Source organism: Colossoma macropomum, unplaced genomic scaffold (assembly GCF_904425465.1).
Source record: "Colossoma macropomum unplaced genomic scaffold, Colossoma_macropomum, whole genome shotgun sequence".
Taxonomy (NCBI): domain Eukaryota; kingdom Metazoa; phylum Chordata; class Actinopteri; order Characiformes; family Serrasalmidae; genus Colossoma; species Colossoma macropomum.
The window spans coordinates 123,726-143,908 of NW_023495565.1; the positions used below are offsets into that span (position 1 = coordinate 123,726).

General features: G+C 39.3%; 1 protein-coding gene across 1 annotated transcript in view; it reads left to right on the forward strand.

Moving 5' to 3' along the window:
* The window catches only part of tecta (tectorin alpha), a 60,432-nt gene that overhangs the window by 6,313 nt on the left and 33,936 nt on the right, over nt 1–20,183 (forward strand). Inside the window, exons 4-8 of the mRNA XM_036562911.1 lie at nt 913–1,052; nt 4,436–4,617; nt 6,258–6,514; nt 8,829–8,955; nt 10,237–10,353. Coding sequence (XP_036418804.1) covers nt 913–1,052; nt 4,436–4,617; nt 6,258–6,514; nt 8,829–8,955; nt 10,237–10,353 — 823 coding nt within the window. The remainder of the gene's footprint in view (nt 1–912; nt 1,053–4,435; nt 4,618–6,257; nt 6,515–8,828; nt 8,956–10,236; nt 10,354–20,183) is intronic.

Genomic DNA, 20,183 nt, shown 5'->3' on the forward strand with positions numbered 1-20,183 from the left:
CACACCCAGGCTGATGTTTAGGTCTCAAAGGCTAAATCAACATTACACTGATTAAGATGTAATGACAATAATTCTTTACCAAGTTTTGACTGAGTTTTCTTTGAATACTCTTTCAGCGTCCTCACAATCATCAGTCATTTGGGCAAGGGGTCCGAAGCACAACTGACGTTACAAAATGTCGTTCCGCATGTTGCACTGTTGCATGCAATTACACATTCGCACCAATGAGGTCTCCAAATCCCCAAAACTTATATAATGCACCTTTAATATGATCAGGAACATAAACAAATTAGAGGTAAAAAGGGTCCATTTTGGTTTCATGTTGACCCAAAATCGACTTGTTATTTGAAAAATGGACAAAAATACAGTATGTACCTGAATGTATATTTCACTACAATATGTATCTGAATCAAGCCTGAATGTAGTCTGAATTTTGTCAGATTTTGGGTGGTATTACTGTTTCTAAATATGCAACACATGTTTGTGCAAAATTTGTACAACAAACATATCTTGGGTGGCTGACTTCATGCTGGGTAAGGGGGAAATTGTGTTAATTTAATTTTTCAGACAAACTACCACTTTAAATTTTTTTAGTTTTTCAAAGCTGTGTCTCCTTTTTCTGGTTACTGAATACACTCCTCATTATTACACTGTTCTTACAATACAGTTATTACTTTCTGCCTTCTACAGTGATTAATTTCAAGACATTAGGCATGTAAAAAAAACATTGAGTCATGTTAATGTGTTGGTTTTTTTAACATCTTTTCTGACATAGCTCAAGAGACCAAACACTAAGACTGCAAGTTTAATGTATGCTGCAAGATGCATCATTTAGAAGCTTATTCTTACCTCCATGATGGCACTTCATGTTCAGAAGTTCAAATCCATTGTTTGTTCATTTGTATGTGTCAGATCGTCTGAATCTGCCCTGTGTGTTGGTTCTGGATGGTTGTGGAATCAGTCATGCTGGAGATGAAGAGGAGGTGGCCAGATTCTGCTCTCATGTGGTGGAGTTGGACCTGTCTCACAATCAGTTTAAAGACTGGGCAGAGGTGAGGGCAGTGTTTGTCTGTGGTTGTGCAGAGGCGTCACATATCAAACTCACTATCTGGTTACTGAACTCTTTCAAAACGATCCTAGCCTTCATTATTTTCCATGTAATTACCACAAATAGGCTTTATCCACAGAGAACAAGACTGTATTTGTCCACTGCCTTCATCAGTATTACTGTGGATGTTTTATCTTATGTTTATATGATCTGATAAACCTAGCTCTACTTAGCCTTAAGAACATTTTGAGTCGGTAATATTGTACGTGGTATTGCATGCACAATGCCACTACATGTGAATTGCTGGTCATGATAAGACTTTGTGCACTTTGTGTGCTACTGTGTGATTAGTAAGGATGATTAGTACGGACCCTGTGGGAATGTTTGAGCTGTTGCTGGAGGAGGTGTTAGGGATGCCACTGGGGGGTGCTCATTCTTTTAGTGTTCTAATGTCTCAGTCCCGTAACAGGGCACTGCACTGTAAAAGGTGCCTTTCTTCCAATGAGATGTGAAATTGAGGACATAACTCGTCTTTATAAATTATAGCATATTTCTCTATAAGAGTTGGGATGACTGCTCTCATTTTCTGAACAGGTTTCCCACTGTGGAGCTCTTCTTTTGCAGTTACTGATATGTCCTGTAGCTACAAATAGCTAATTTGATAATTACCTCCCCACACTACATAGAAAAAGAAAAGTTATATAGATATTAGAGGGTTATAAAATTATATAGTTAAAAACTAAAGTTTTTGAGGTTCACTTATAACATTTGTCTGAGGTAAACTTGATTAATTCTTATGAGACCATTTTCCACCCTCTCTTCATCCCTTAGAATTGAACTCAGTGCTGAAGCTCTCCTTAGAACTTGAATATGAATGGGCAGAGGTAAACTGCTGTATAGTGAAAAGGTAGATATATGTAAATGAGTACAAAACAGGCTGTTTTTTGCAGCATAGTTTCCATATATGGACTGTATTGATTGGGTAGTGAATGATATGTCTTAAACTTTAACAATGTTTACATATTACTTCACGTTTCTTTATTTCATGAATGTGAGGGAAATGCAGTTTTCCGTAATATGGGCCCTTTAACAATAAGACCTCCTATATTGAAGAAGATTTGTTAGCCTAATGAGGCTTTAGCTAAGCTAAATGCTTTATGCTAGCTGCTACCAAATCACCTTTGTTTTGCTGACATAGGTTATGAGGTTTATTAAATTCTGGCATTTGGTATTTTCTTGGCACTTGGAAATAGCTGTACTTAAAGTGTAGTCTAAAAGGCCAAATAGGTATTTTTGTGGTAAGCCTTTTTTCTGGTCAGACATTTTGTGGTTAGCACTCCTACATTCATTGAGACATCAGTACATTTGTAAGTGAATGGCTGCCAGAACCACAAGTTGGCATTTGACTTACTACTTTTCAAAGTACTGGGGTGATGCCCCACCATTTCTTGATTGAGTTAAGATTGGTTGCATCAAACTGTCAAGCTCAGCATTAGAACCAATCAAAATCTCCATTTCAGCATGGGCATTTCACAAACAATGAAACCTTAGTGTGCTAAGTGACAAGACTGCAGCAGCTCACTAATCCAGTAAAAATGTTGCACTGTGATACATGAACTAACCCACTTGATCACAGTTGGTTACAACACTAACTACTAAATTTCAGTTTCAGTATTTCTGAATGTTTGCTATCTGGGTCAAAACATGAGACTTTTACACACTCAATACCAGGGGCATCGACTTCCCACCGAATTATTGTTACGTTTCCAGGTAAAAGGGCCTGTGTGAAAGGGGCTTAAACACTGGCAGTGTTTATGAATATGTTTGTTGGTTTATTAGGACATGTTTTTAAATCATAACCCTGACATATGCTACAGTTTTATGCAAAGGTTTGGGCGGCTCATGTTTTATTTTTTTCTTATATGTTAAACTCAGCAAACAAATAGAAATGGTTCACTAAAATAAGCAGTTATATACTTGAGTGTGTTATCTGTAGAGGGTTGCATACTTACTTTCACTTAGAGGATCAACAAAACATGTTTGACCAGGGGTGTCCAAACTTGTGCATAGTTAGCCAAAACTGTTACTAAAACAAAAACTAGCACTAAAAAAATTGTTAACTTACATAAAAGTAAACAATTTTCAAAAACACAAAAATTAAATCAAAACTATGAAGTCTACTGCAAAACTAACTAAAATGAAACATAATTACTGAGAAAAAAACGTATAGTTTTTGCTTTTTCAGTATGTGAATGAGAGTTTAGAAGTAGATCGCTTCGGTGCGGTGTTTGGCTATGTTTAAGCAAAGCTGGAGCCAAACCGAGCTCAGTCCACTGGGTTAGCTTTATTCTATCTTAATCAAATATTCACAATCACAGCATTCATCATAACACCAAAAAATTATTTTTAAACTGAAACTACATAAAAGCTAAACTAAAACTATTACTTTTCAGATAATTAAAACCAAAAAAAAACTAAATAAAGTAAAAACAAATGAAAATTTTAAAACTATAATAACCCTTAAGTATATGAAAGTTGTTAGATTATTGCAAGATTATTCTGCTTAGATTATTCTGTTTAAAATGATCTGCAGCTAATGATATTGCAACCCACCTCAAAAGCAATATCTCAACAGAGCACTGAATACCTTATCATGGCACACAGCAGCTGCTGTTGGTTCTAATCCTGAAAGTGCATGTGTGCCTGTATTTACTTCTTTTGTGTTCTCAAATGTCAAACACCCTCTGGGAGATGAACATGTGACACAACTCTCACCTGCTCAGGTTGAATTGTATGGCTGCATGCTCATTTATTTAAGTGTTCGATGCCACACCATGGTTGCAGGGAACTAGTGTACCAATAAGGATTGTATGACATTTTTACAGTACCATTGCATTGCTTTAAAACATACTATTGCCTGGAGAATCCCTGATTCAGCTGATCTAAAGAGGAATTAAACATCACATAGTGTATTCATAACCAGCATTCATGTGATCCAAGCATAAATCATTTTGGTCAAAATAATGCAGACCATGTAACATCAGTAATTTGCCAGTGTGCTTAAAATATTGGAAGGTATATTGCAATCACAGTATGTAGCAGTTAGAGGTTTAATGCTTTTCAGTACTGTGTCGAAATCATTACACCCTATGTTCTTTACCCAGTTTTGTATGAAATCTGCAACTATATGTGGTGTTAGCATTGTATGTAGGCTATAACCTCTCGATGTTGTTCCCCCCATTTCTCACATCAAATTTGCACCGTCCTGCTCCACAAGTCTATGAGTGCTTTAACTACTATGCCAGCCTTATAATGTTTGAAGCATTGTTTGAAATGTTATTACGTTTATCAGAGCCATTTATTTGTGATGTGTGTGTTTCTTTGTAGATAAGCAAGATCCTGTCTAACATCCCTCACCTGGACTTTCTGAATCTCAGTATGAATCCTCTAAAGGGGTCCAGCCTGGATCCTGGAGCTGCTGAAGCATTCTCCGGGCTACGCCGCCTCGTGCTCAACAACACACACGTCTCCTGGGACATGGTGCACACATTCACACAGGAGATCCCTGAGTAAGTGTATATGTACAGCACTGTGCAAAGGTCTTGAGAAAATTACATGTAAAGCTACTTGTCCTGGCAGTAAGCATGTATATGTTCAAAGCAAAATTAGCATAAGAATAAATAAAAAAAATGCATTGTGTTTGGATGTGTGTGTGCATTGTTCTTTTTACTGTATTTATGTTTATTTATATTTACTGTACTTACTGCTTAGAAAAATAGTTTTAAACATTTTGTGCTAGTCTGTCTTCGTTTGCGTGTATATGCACGTGTGCAAGCAGACTTGTGGAGGCTTCTAAGATTAAAGCGGTACTTACACAATTAAATAAACAAAATCTGCAGAATTTAGTTATTAAGATGTAAAAAAAATTGCTTTGGTGTAAAATGTGCTATTTCTAGACAAGCACACCAAGTCAGAATTGTTCACAGAAAAGATGATAGGACTCAAAACATTCAGGACATTCAAAGTGTTTAACACCTCTAAAAGCTCCCCCACAGAAAACTACTAAATGAAATGATCATGAGGTCAAACACTGATGTTGGACAAGAGAGTCTGGCTCACAATCTCCATTCTAGTTCATCGCAAAGGTGTTTGATGGGGTTAAGGTTAGGGCTCTGTTCTTCCACACCCAACTCACCCAGCCATGTCTGTATGGACCTTGCATTGTGCAGTGGGGCACAGTCATGCTAGAACAGAAAAGGGTCTTCCCCAAAGTTGTTCTATTCCCACAAAGTTGGAAGCATACAGTTGTCCAAAATGTCTTGGTATGCTGAAGCATTAAGATTTCTCTTCACTGGAACTAAGGGATCTAAGCCAACCCCTGAAAAACCCATGGAATTATCCCTCCTCCACCAAACTTTATGTGTACTCTAATGTGTTCCTGGCATTCGCCAAACCCAGACTCGTCCATCAGATGTAAGGCTTGGATGCAGCTGTGCAGCCATGGAAACCCATGCCATGAAGCTCCCTGTGCACAGTTTTTGTGATGTTAATACCAGAGGAGGTTTAGAATTCTGCAGTTATTGAGTCAACAGAGTGTTGGTGACTTTTATGCACTATGCGCCTCAACACTTGGCGACACACTCTGTAACTTTACGTGGTCTGCCACTTGGCTGAGTTGCTGTGGTTCCTAAACGTTTCCACTTTTCAACAATATCACTCACAGCTGATCGTGGAATATCTAGGAGGGAAGAAATTTCATGAACTGACCTGTTGCACAGTGGCATACTATTACAGTACCATGCTCGAATTCAGTGAGCTCTTTAGAATGACCCATTCTTTCACAAATGTAACTGCAGACTGCATTGCTAAGTGCTTGATTTTATACACTTGTGGCAATGGGACTGAATGAAACACCTGAAACACAGACTTCTAAGGTTTAAGACACCCCTCTAATGTACGACCCCATCAGCATGCTAGTGTAAATCTGATTGCCTGCACATGTGCGTTTATATTCATTACGTGTGCTGCTTGCATTTTTTTGTGTGTCTGTCTGTGAATGATAATGCATGTATGAGAGTTCTTGTACTCTGACACAAGCTGTCTATATCTTTCCTCTCCAGACTAGTGCACGTGCATGCACAAGTGTGTGTGAGCTCGACAGTGTGTGTCTTTCCTGTTTGCATTCACCACGCCTTTATCTTTGCCACAGGCTGGAGGAGCTCTTCCTGTGTCTGAATGAGTACGACTGTGTGAACTTGTCTCCGGTAGCCTGCTCGTCCCTGCGCCTGCTGCACATCACCGATAATCAGCTGCAGCAGTGGGGCGAGGTGCGCAAGCTGGGCCTCATGTACCCTGGCCTGGCCTCGCTCATCTTGGCTAACAACTCGCTCTCGTCCATCCACGAGCCCGAAGACTCACTGCAGCGCCTCTTCCCCAATCTGCACAGCATCAACCTGCACAACTCAGGTCTGCTTAAGCCCATATGCAGAACCACGTATAAGAATGAGTGAAATTCGCTGAGAACAAGGGATGTCCCGATCAAATTTTTTTGATTTACAGTCGGATATAAAGTTGGAATACCTCCAGTTAAATGATACATTGTTGGTTTTCAAAGCGAAACTAAGTTGACACATCCTCTACAGGTAACTTAAACATGACATTTGCCTAATTTGAGAGCTCAATTTCTATTTACTTGCCGAGTTTAACATATTGGAAAAAATATATATATATATAAAATGTGCAATAATTTGTTAATATGTTAATTTAGCAAATAAACAATAATTGTGCATTAAAATGTGCAGGACGTATACTTATTTTAATGTAGAAAATCAACAGAACATAATTTTTGCATGCAACTATACTAATCTAGTTTAAAGTAGTGTAGTGGTTCCGTCCAAAATCAAAATTATACCGATGCCCCAAATGCAACAGATCAGCCAAGTAGGGATGCCATATTTCTGAGGGGGGGTTACTCAAGCTTCCAAATATATCTTTCTTAGTCTTTTTTTTGTAAACAGGTTTTTTTTTCATTTGTTTTTTACAAATTTCTTCACACTTTCTGTAATTTAAGGTTAAAATACAGGTAAAAATACAAATTCTAGCCATCTGTTTGTTCTGCCATCATGTAACAAATAAAACACCTATTTACTGTCTTCTGTAGCCGAATGATAAAGAGATGAAGATCCTTAAAACTGCTTTTTGAAAGTAGGTGTAATTGAGAAATAACATGTTCATTTACCCTTTTATCTCTACCCTGCAACAACATAGCCTACCTTTGCCTGTGCCTACACAGGCTGTGTCTAAATCATACTGATGTACTAAATAGAATTAAAAAAAAATAATGGTATCATTGGTGGTGTAGTAAACTAACGTGTGGTTAAGTACGCTATCTGTGGTTTGAGACGCAGCTGCAGAACGCACCCACCCTGTGCACCCCGGCGTGTGTGACAGAGAAAAAGAAAGAGAGAGAGAGAGGCATAATTACAAGGGCTAGAACGACACCTTATCTGCTTCAACTAATGGAATGCATTTAGAGTGAGACTCAACCGGACATTTTGATGTCCGGTCCAAAACCGGACACCTGGCAACTCTACTAAGCCAAGACAAGTTTGATGTCTAAAGTTTGTTTCCCATTTTGCACTGGAGCTAGAAGCCTAAACTACATCACGTATCTTAACATATTACATGTTGCACGCACAGGCTCAAAAAGACTATATTTGTGTTTTTGTAGATAATAGTCACACAGTGCTCTCTTCAGCCCGGTTTAGGTAAGATATGCTAGTCTCCAATTGCTTAGCAGTCAACACGAATCGGAAAGATGAAACATTGATATTCTTGGTTAATTTCATTTTTCCTGCCTACTGGTGCATGGTGACATAGCCAAAAATCAGAATATGTTTTAGAGGCAGACTAATGTCACCACAATTCAATAGAAAATTACAGGAAAACAAAAAATTGAATTTTAAATGAAATAGTATGATGAATCATGCTTAACATGACCAGAGATATGACCTAACACGGTAAAAAAAAAGGTCCAGTTTGATTTTAGGTTGACTTAATTTTTTGTGCTTACATAATATGACAATGAACTGAACATTTTGGGTTTTTTGCACTACCTTTTTCAAAAAACCATTTCATAGTGTCTTGAATACACTACCTTGATATTTCAAACTACTCTAACATGCACAAAATAAACTACCCTTTTGTCATGACTTTGAATACACTGTTAGTTTTACTTTTAATTGTGCAAAAGCCACACACATTTAACTCTGTTCCAACAAAAGGCAGCAGGCTTAACTGCAGTTTAAATGCTGGTACTGAAGATACAACTGTCTATGTTTTGGCCATATGTATTGGAGATGTGAGTTCGATCCCCGGTGATGCCATAGCCATCCGTGAATGGGAGCCCAAGAGAGCATAATATCCTTTCTCTCCGAGGCCCTCCCTTTCCACCTATTATGTATGATGCTATTGGCAGTTAGCGTTCTCCTCCAAGTATGTTGAGCTGTTCAATGCTGCATTAGCAGTAGTTTAAAATGTGGCGGTGGCTGATTTCACATGATGAGTAAGCACATGCTAGCCTTCACCCTTCTAGTGCTGGTGTCATCATGTGATGGGGTAGACCTGCAGATACTGCAGACATTAAAACCACTTGTTAACTTTTTTGAATATATTTTTCTTGACCATCATTTTTCATTCATGAATGATAAACAATTGTTTCCATATTTATGATATGGAAAAAGGAGTGGTGATGAATGTGTTTGTCCTTGATTTGTTGCAGGCCTGAGCTGCTGGGAGGACATTGAGAAGCTGAATTTCTTCCCAAATCTTCGCGAAGTTCGTCTGATGGGCATCCCCTTGCTGCAACCATACACTGACCAGGAGAGACGCTACCTTATGGTAGCACAGTGAGTATATATATATACACACACACACACACACACACACACACACACACACACACATACATAAATACATACATACATACAGTAACTTTAAATAATTACTTTGTCTGGTTTAAATGTGGTGCATTATTTTTCTTTAGTTTTTGCTAGTTGTGTAGATCTTAGCTTGCTAGCAAGCTATCAAACTGAAGGAACAAACCTGAGCAACTGGTGCAAGCAAGTTGACAAGACATCTTAAAAACAGTACTGAAATGGAGGATAGATGTTGTCGTTGAGGATGTTTAATTCCATTTTAGCTGAAATGTAAACTTGCTAATGTTTTACAATGTTTTTATTATTGCGAAGTTAAAAATTAGGACTAAAATCATTTAAATACTTTTATGTTTACGTTCTAAATAGTGAACAGATTTCAGTCTTATTTACTGAAATGTTCAACCAGAATGAGTATCTATTTGGAAGCAGCATGTACATAAACACAGTTTATATATTTTATTTACTGAACATATACCATTAAAATATAAGTTTGTAAATATACCAGAGGTGTGGACGTTACTCTTATTTTCATCTTCAAGAAAAATGTTCAAGGCAACATAAGAACATATCCCATGAAAGCTATATCCCATGAAGATTTTATTGAGGGAACATAGGACCCTGGGAATATAGGGCTGTTTCCAAAATTATGAAAGGGAACATAAGCCTGGGGAACATAGGTCTCTTGGAATAGTATTGCCTATTTGCTGGTAACTGGTTAGCTTAATTAGCTAGTTAGCTAGCCAGCTAACATTGACATGACAGCTGATTAAATGGCTGCTTGTGCCAGCATTTGCTATGTTTTTTTAGCCTGCTTAAGCTAGATCATTGATTTTATGCTTGACTTTGTATATTAATATTAATGCAAAGATGCAACTGCCTGCTAAATAACATAAATGATGTGGCAGATGATTTTATATAGCTATAATGATACAATATATGAAAAAACATGAGCTACTAATTTCCATAACCAGTGAAATATTCAAATATGTTCATAATTTTTTAATTGCTTTATGTAACTGTTAAGGCGCATGGTAATTATGTTTCATGCAACTCACAACCTGCTAGTAGTTGCATAAAAGTTGCATAAAATTTCACCATGTAAATCCAGCCTAAGAATACTGCCTGACACACACTGTTGCATTGACAGGCACGCATGTTCTTCCGTGGACAGAATGCCAACTTGCACTTCTGCCACTATTACATGTTTTCTGTAAGTTGTATAATAAGTTGCTGTTTCCTGCATGGCTGCAGTTTGCCTTCTGTGACTGTTCTGAATGGGAGTGTGGTGACAGACGGGGAGAGAGAGGACGCAGAACGCTTCTACATCCGCCACCACCTGGACTGTCCTGAGGATGAGTTACCACAAAGGTAGGTTTCACGATACTTGCACACAAACTGCAATGTTCCCTGATGTGCCCATATGAGTGGCATTGCACTGGCTACCCTTAGAGTGAAGTTCAGTGAAAAATTTACATGATTTACGCTGTATCCCAAATATTGATTAGCCAAGTCACTTTTAGTGTTCCAAGCGTGCTTCTTTAGTTTTGCACTGGAGCTATGAAGCTAATGTAGCTAACAAGTAATCAAAGCTTCTCAAAGAACCTTTCACCAAACCAAGGAACCATTTTTGTAAATGAGATGTGCAAGTGTGAAGAACCTTTTAAAAGCTAAAAAGACCCTTCACATGATGTTCTACACCAACTTTTTTTCTTACATCCAAGCCAGGAACCCTTTAGGAACCTTTAAAAAGTGTCAGCTTCACTCCTGGAGAGTTGGACGGCGGGCAGTCCCTATCAGTTGTCCGCATCTTTCAAACGGGAAAGCTTTAAGAGCTATTGTTCAGCACAGCTCTCTGTGTGCACTGATCCATTCAGAACAGGCCTGAGATCAGTAACACGCGCACAGTGTAGGCACACATACGCACACTGACTCTGTGTTTGCTGCTCTTTTTTTGGCTGTGTCTGAACAAATGTTTGTTATGGCTGCCGTCCAGCATGTTGCACTGATTTTCCTTCATTAACTTCTTCCTCACATTCTCCATGGTGCTCTTCCAACCTTCTTGGCTGTGTCCTGCACTCATCCCTCACGTCTTCCTCCCTCTCACTTACCGTCTACTCTCTCTGCTTGTCACTGCATCTTTGTTGGGTGGGGGGTATTTTCCGGCCGCTGGAGGAAGAGGGATCACCCGCGTTCTTTAGCCCACCGTGTTGTGTTTTAACCTGGGAGAGTACGGGCGAGGACGTTTTCGACTAGAGAAGCCTAACCTTTTGGAGACAATACAGCCAGTCTCTGCCTCCTCAAAGACGCCTTTGTGCTGAAATACTCCAGCCAGGAAACCGATATACGAGGTGGCAGCTCGATTCTTTTTTTTTTCCCCTTCTTCTTCTTTATATCCCCTCTCCACCTCTTTCTTTTCCCCTGTCTTTTCTTTTGCTTTAAGGGGACTGAGGTGACAGGTGGATTTTTTTTAAAGCAAGATGGGATGGTGAATGTCTGTCTCCCCCCCTCCCTCTCTCATTTCTGTGAGTGCCTCACAGGCTTTATGAGCTGATGAAGTTGTGTTAGGCAGTAATGACGCAGCATTTCCTGCATGCAGAGGGAACGTTATTGTGGAATAATTAATGGATTTCCCCTAAGAGCTAATGAAAACTCTATATACAGTAATTGTATATGAAACCTCTTACCGTAAGTGGACTAGGCTTTCTACTGCCAAGCAGTCTAGAACAAAGCAAAAGCTCCACTGTACCATGTGATTTAGTGCTACTGCTGCCACTGACCATCATTCATATTATCTGATGCACCTTAACTTCCGGTATGCAGTTAATAAATGTTGTTTTTTATACAGTTAAACCTTATTATATTTCTGACTCATTGAAACAAGTAGGTATTTCTGTCAAACATGAGGTTTCAATAAATACTACATTTGTAAGTAGACTATGAGCTGTATTATTATGATGTTTTATTAATAATTTATACATTTTTGCCATGTTATTGTCATTTCTTGACATCTAAACAAATGGAAATGTTTCGAATCCTCAATGAAAAGTCAGAAGTGAGGATTCAAACTTGTCGATACACAAAGTAAATTGAATGGAATGTATGTATGCAAAAGTTTAAATACTCTCATGATAAAGTTAACACATCCTCTACAGGGAACAAACTTAAATATGGCAAATTTCTTCACATTTTAGTGCACAGTTTTTAGTTTTAGAGTTTAAAATATGAGGAGAAAAAAACATAATATCTAGAATGTGCCACAACTTTGGCATAGGCCACATTTTATTCCGATATGTTAAATTCAGCTAAAAAAACAAAAAAACAGTGACTGTGCAGAAGTGTGTTCTCTGTGGAATATGTGTACTTAATTTTCACTCAGAAAATCAACAAAACTTGTAATTTGACCAGGGGTGCAAAAACTTATGTATACGACTGTATGTAAGTGCTCTTGTTACTATAGCAAAATGATAATAAAAGTTTTTCGAAGGTTTAAGAAAAAGTGATTATTCAGTCAACAAAGTACTTCTCCTCACATATCCTTTAAATAATAAGAGACTTCATTTGGCCCCCCATCTCTTCTCTCTCTCTCTCTCTCTCTCTCTCTCTCTCTCTCTTTCTCCCCCTCTCGCCCCCCCCTTCCACAGCATCAGGAGGTTTCCCATGGAAATGTGTTTGAGATCAGGCTTGGCAATAGAGGGGCATGGGAGGGCAGGTGCTGAGTGGGTAGCACTGGTGTAGGGTAAACACTAGGGGTGAGTTAAGGTTGCCCCTTTTCTGACCCAGACAGCTTTCCCTCCCCTCTGGGCTTTGGGCTGAAGCAGCTTTGTGTCCTTCTCATGAGAGAGAAGGAGAGGGTGACGTTGAAGGGTCTGTAGTTGAAATCTATAGTTATAAGTGTTATTCTTCTATTGTAATTATGTAATTTGCATGATTTTGTTCCAATGTCAAGAAATGCAAAAAATACAGCAAACAGAATGCTTTTTGCACAACAAGACTGCATGCAAAATCCCATTTATATGGTTTGATTCTCGAATGAAAATATAGATTCTGCTTATCTGCGTTTTGGACAGAATTTCTCTACTTGTTTCAATGAGCCATGAGCAAGAGATTTTGTTTCATAGGACTGGGTGACATAGTTTAAATAAATGATACGCCATTATTTGACCTTTTGGCTATAAATAATATATATCTCAATATTCATGCATTGTCTCTGAACTGGATTAAAAATGTGATTTTTCAATTAGAATAACCATCATTTAGATTACACAGTCTTTATAAAGCGCAAAGACATTTGTAAACCTGGATGTACAAATTGCTCCCAAGTAAATTCAAAATGTTTATTGCAATAAGAACTAAAATACAGTAAAAAAGAATGATGTACAGTACATTCATTGTAAAAATGGGAGGCTGTTTGATGTGGTGGGAATAAATGTTTTTTTTTTTTTGAGATGACATGCTTTGATGTTGTATTTAGGAAAGGGTACAGTTAGTGTACATTGAGTGTGGTCTTGCGCGCTGTGTTTTCAGGTGGGACAAACCTGAACACTAATCAGAAAACACAGGAACGTGCAGACACAAAGCCTGTCTTCAGGAAAGTCAACTGTCTGGGTTTACCTTGAAAATAACCTGTGTCCATAAGACACAGCTTACCAGCTTTGGTCCACACATTTTAGCATTTTCTTGCTATAACACACTCACGTCAAATCAGAAAGCGCTCATTAATTAGCTGATTATTTGCATCCGGAGTGTTGGGAGCAGGGAAAGCACTAAAATGTGCAGAACAAGTGGTACTTCAGGACTGTAGATGGGAAACAGCAGCTGGAGGCCCAGTAAAATCTACAGTACTGACTAAATTCCTTCAGTGTCTATTTGAGACCATGTTTACTGAACTCTGTAGGAGTTCATTTCATGCTGTAGATTTTACTGTGCAGGAATTGGAGGAAACTTAAAAGGTTATGTAACCCCAAGCTTTGCCATGGTTGCTTAGGCGAGGGCCCGAATAGCCATGGTGCTGTTATCTCCATGAAGGTGAGGGGATATAAGGAGTGGGGCACTCTCGAGTAATTCTAACCCTGTCCTACTCGGTTGCTTGCCTTGGTAGCACAGATCAGGCCTTTGGCCTATAGCTTTCTCCAGCCGAGCATAAAGAGAATTGGGTGTAGGCAGCATTTGAAGGAAAATAAGAAGAGAAGTGAATGAAAAAGAGGAACAGAGGGGTGAAAAAAGTGGTGAAGTGATTTGATATGACCTCCTGGACTTATTGGCCATGTACTGTGGCTTGGTGATGTCTCTTTGCTGAGAAAGGAAGAGACATTGTCAAGGGATCATGAAAAAGAGTGACCAAAAGATAATCTGTTTGTGCCTGCAGTGGACTGACAGAGTGATAGAGGACAGAAAGGATAGTAGAATGGTGGAATAAGGGAGGAATGAAGGCAGAGGATAAAAGGCTCTATATGTCCAACAGCCTTTGAGAACCCAAAACCACAGCTGTTGGCATGGACACCACAGCCAGATCTGAGATGAGTGAGAGAGGAGCACAGAGAAAGATGAAAGATGAACGAGGTAGTGTGGGAAGAAGGGGATCAGAGTGGAGAGCGTGATGGAAATGAACGAGGGACCTCAAGGCCCATGTGTCACAGAGTAACCATGGAAAGTGACAAGGAAGACAGATATGGAGGTCTAGGGGATAAGAGGGGGGAATGAGGGAATGAGAAAAGAGCTGCTAAGTCTTTGAGTTGGATTAAGGGATGATGAAAGATTATGAAAGAAGAGACTATAAGTGGTAGGAGTTAGTGGTTACTAAGAGGTGTGTCTACAGAGCCTGACATTTACATTTACCTAGTAAGAACATATAGACTATAAGAGACTGCACTGTATCAGTGTACACATGGTTTGCACAGTAACTGTTACACGTGTCTTCACCTAAGTCCACTGACATGATGTGGTGCACTAGTGTAGTGGTGTAGTGTTGTAGTGTTTTGTATAAGCAAGTGTACAGCATATACTTCTCCTCCACTTCCGATTTACTGTATGCACACCAGAGATACGTTTGTGCCTGTGTATTTGTCCGTGCCTTTATGTGTTGCAATGTTGTTCTTTTTCTGTTGTTGTGCTGTACAGTCATTGATAAAGCAAATGTAATGTTAGCAATATGTATGTATAATTGGCAGTTGTGCAGGAACGAAGTGAACACATTATTTAAATTCAAGAAAAATGACGATGATCGTAGCCATGTTACAATCCAACAAATCAGTTTTGAGATCCATTTTATGATTTAATTCTTTCTTCATTTACTCTTTTGATGAGTTTTCAATTTCTCCCATTTTTTAATCCTTTTGAAGAGTTTTCAACTTTTACCCTTGATATATATGTGAATGCGATTTTTTTTTTAACATTATACTGATTCATAGTCGCCCAGTGACTCCTGGGATAGGCTCCAGCACCCCCCCGCAACCCAGAAGGATAAGTGGCTTAGAAAATGTGTGTGATTCACAGTATACTGTATTTTTTATGTTTATATTGTATGTTTGTTATGAGCATGAGTTTATCGAGTAATGCATTGGCATTGATGCTATCAGGTGGATTTAAGGAATTACAGCATATGGACAACATAAATGCCAGAATCACTTGTAATATTAAAGTCATTATTGATCCTGTGTGCAAAGCAAGACACACAAGGTTTTTTCTCCTATTATGATAAGGTCGATTAGCAAGCCACTGTTGTTTTTCTTACTGCATTGTTTGAACAATGCTTAGCAAACATCTCAGTTGAACAGCATTCAAGGTGTGCTCCAACTATCTGTGCTGGCTCACTGCTTTCTATGTAGCAGTAAGGGAGTACAAACCCATTTAAATTGAGTGTCAGTGACACTTATACCAGCCCTATGTAAAATGTTGTGCTACCAATTTACAGTTACAATTAAAATGCCACTAGAAGCTGTTTTCAGTTTCAGAAACTGAATTGTCACTTGTGGATTCAGAAAGTACATTTCAATTTTACCATTCCACTCTTAGCCAGGGTTTGCCATGATTTCCCATGTGGTATATGTTATGATAATGATGTGACTTTACTGACTGAGCTGGATCTTTCAGGTGGAAAAAACAGCATAGGTCCATCATCCCATTGGGAAAAAATGTAAAATTTCTTAATATCTCTGTATTTTCTCCTATACAACAAAAGGATCAGATGTAAAGACAAAGCAGACTGAAAACATTCGCTGAAGTCTCCTGCTGCTTAGATATTTTGAGCAAGTGTCTCCTCTTGAATTTTAGTAGAGGTAAATAAAGTCACACATTGTGCTCAGATTTGCCAAGATGAAAATGCTCATGTTTATCTGCAACATTTCTCTTTTATCTCTCCTGTATCTCATAGGTCCTTTCTGTCTAATGCTATTTCTCAAAAGGAATTTTGTAGAATTACCAATAAGTCTCCTGGGCCATCAAAGAGCAATATTTGAGCAATGAAATTTTCCTCTTGGATGTGCCGCTTATGAATAGAGTGGAACCCACTCCCATACAGCACAACTGGCACACGTGCTGAGTGGATACTGAAGTGCACCCACAATCACAGGAAGCGAGTTGTGCGCCACCCTGTATCATGGCAAGCTTCATCTACTCCAGCACTCAAAGTGGCAAACCACTCATCAGAGGAATTCAAACAAACACCCTAAACACACATTTTAGCTGATCATTTAATACAGACTACACACTGTTTTAATATTGTGCAGCGACAGGAAATCAAGAAACAGCCTAGCATCATTACCTGTGAAAGTTTTGACATTTGAAAGTCAGCACAGTGTGAGGTCAGAATAAAAAAAAAATGAACTGCCCCATTAAAATGAATGGCCTGAAACTGTCTATGCATTGGCTCTACCATCGAGAGATTGCATTTTTGTTCTTCAGCAACGCCACAGCCATCCGTAGTCCTAGAGAGCGCAATAGGCCTCACTTTCCCTGGGTAGATGTCCCTCCTTCTCCCCACATCACTCAGAGTGATGCTAGCCAATGCGAGCATCTGTTAGCTACCCTAACAGAATCAGCTAAACTGGGGAGAAAACTGGGTAAAAATGCAACAAAAAAAATTAAAGGCTGAGACACTTGCCATGATCGTGTTAATGCTGCTTTACAGGTATATAGCCCATATCCCTCGGCCCACGGAATGAAATTCTAATTCAAAGACAACAATCGTAGTGCCATAACTGCATAGAAGAACCAGTTTTGGTTCTCTAATCCTTCTTTAAACTTAATGGTTCCTTAAAGAATTACTTTTTGTACATAAGATGTGTGAGTGTGAAGAACTGTACTAATCTAGGTTTTTCCTAGAACCGAAAGTCCAAGTCAACATTTTTCATCAATAGGAAAGTTCAAAGATTAGAGCAGGGATGTCCAGCTCTGGTCCTGGAGGGCCTTAGTCCAGCAAACGTTGATTATTTCCCTGCTCAAACACACCAGCACTTAGTTACGAAGTTTAGTAGGTGTGTTTGAGCACAGAACTGGAGACTGAATTATAGAACATATCCTATCATGCAATCAATTTCTTAAGTTAAAGGACATTTTTTTTAATCAAGATTTGCTGTTCTAAACATAACTTAGACTTGGATGTCCTCATATTCACAAAAATGTACATCTTGAACCAGTGATGCATTAACAGTCTCCCATGACAAGTTATCTAGCCGAAAGCCAACCCCATCATTTGTGTCATCGTTCTGTCCTCACTAAGGGAGACAAGTCACTGTATCCTTTCTCTTTATGTCTCTTTCTCTGTCTGTAAGCTCCATCGGTTACTGTATTACAGTACCTACAGTAGACTCACTGTATATCTCTTGGTATGAACCCGTTGTACTTTCCACTAGCTATTGTCCAGTCTCATCTCTGGGGCTGATCAGAGAACGGTGTGTGGGTGGAATTCAGGGCAGCCGTGTTATCACCGCCAATGCGATTTCCCCTGCATTTAAGAGAGCTTAGCCCTGGCTAAATGAGACCTTTGAGCAAGACTTGCTTTTTTCCCCCATCAGACAGAGTGGCACTTTGTATGGACGGGGCAGTATTCCCATGGCGAAGGCTCGGAGCCGCAGGCACCTACCCACGCTCGGCCTCCGCTTTGTGGGGACACTTTTCTCGGCAGGCTGAGAGGGAAATTACTTTGATTGGCTCGGCCCGTACTGTAGCGCTTAAAAAAAACAGCACCCGCAGCCCCTTCCTAGATTTTACTGAATCATTCCTGCTCGTATCCCTCTTATCTTTCCCACAATCCTTCACTAAGTTGGTGGGGGGGGCGGGATTTGAGAACTTTCTCACGGCAAGAGAACTCCTTGTGCTTTACAAACACAAGCAGGTACACAAATACACTATGAGTGGTGCAGAGCCATAAATCCACTCACTACAGTGCCAAAAAATACCAGTTAAAGCCACAGTTAAAGCAGCACTTTGTAATATTTTTTGTTAAAAATGAAAGAAGTAGCATTGCTTAATATGGGGAAAAAAGAACACACTAAAATGTTGTGTGCATGCGTCACTGCAAGTCATCCCTGAAATAACAATTTAAAAATTAGAGGTACTGGATGTATTTGGAGGCTGTTTTTCAGCCCACGCCATATGTCTTTATGTATTAACGTCACAAGCACAGGCTCAGAAAGGTCCGACTTAATGTTTTGATCGGAATTAGATGCTCAGATGCAAAATCAAGACTGAAAATATGATGACAATAGTAGATAATTTTATTCACATCCTCAGAAGACACGTCCTTCACAAAGTTTTGAAAGAGTTCTCTTTGAATAAACTCCCCAACAACCCAGAAGGATAATCAGCTTGGAAAATGTGTGTGTGTGTGAGTGATGTACAAACCTCTTTTTTTGTGTGTCTCCACTGGTGCAGCTATGCTAAAATGCTGATTTGCAGTTATAGGTGCAGACTTCCAGAGAGGCAGGCTGTGACGCAGGCTAATGGAATTACCCTAAATTCGTAGTGAAATGATGTGGCGACATAAACGAAATGGGAGTTATAACAAAAAAATAAAAATACGAAAAAAAAATGGAGAAACATACAAAGAATTTCAATGTAAGTAATGCAAGTAATGTACAAATGTACTCATTCTCATCTCAGTGTCAACCATAAAAGTGAGTCAAAGTCAAGTCTTCTGTCATTAGTGCTTTCCAGATACTTGCAGCCTGTGCGGTCTTACAGATTCAACTAGATGGTATTGAACACTTCACTGAACATCACAGAACATAGGTCCACAGATCCTGAGACCAGCCTCTTCAATACATACCATGTATTCGAATTTTTTCAATGTCATGTTGGCCCATCAGGAATTTTATTCTGTTTTATTAGGTGCCCATTTGGTTGGGGTACATTTGATTTCTTGAGTACATCAGTGTGCTTTCAGTTCCCATTTGTGTAGAGGCTAAATTAAGACTTCACAATGGCTGATTACTGTTTTCAGCTCTGCAATGTGCTTTCGTTCATTTTATAGAGTATACCATACAGTGCCTATTTGAGATTACTTAAAAATGTAAGTACATAATGTATACATAATATAGTGTAGTTTGCACGGTGGTAATTGGTGATCCATTACATGTTAGCTACAGTACCCTTGTAGCCCCCGTTTAAAACTGAAGAAGCAAACACATCTTGGCTGATCAACTTTGGAGTAAAGGAAAAATTGTGCAAATCAGATATTTTCAGTGAGAAGATTCAGGTCTTGATCAAGCTGCTTTCATTTTTTTTGCTTCTTCCAGGTTTCACACTCTGGTGGCCCGTTACGGGCGCCTGGCGCCACTGGCGGACGTGGACCTGCGACCATTGAGCTCTGCCCAGGTGGAGCTACGTTTTGGCGACCACTCTGAGCAGTTGGAGCTCCGGCTGGACCAGACTGTGGCTGACTTAAAGAAGCAGCTCAGGCCCGTGTTGCAGCTGCCAGCTAACAAGATGCGTGTTTACTATGTTGATCGGCAGCTAGGCTATGCTCTAGCACCTCAGGAGCTCAAGTATGGAGGCCGAGCCCTCCATTCTTACAGCATACGGGATGGAGACGAGATCCTGGTGGTGCCCAAGTGATTCAAGGGATGCCATAATATGGATGCTACTTGGAAAAAGGGAACAGTTGATTTGGCTGATTGTCAAGACAGAAGCAAGAGGGATAAGGTCTCCCAAATAAAGCCAGTGTGAACTATGCGTTCCGAAGTAATGCATAATTCAGTGAA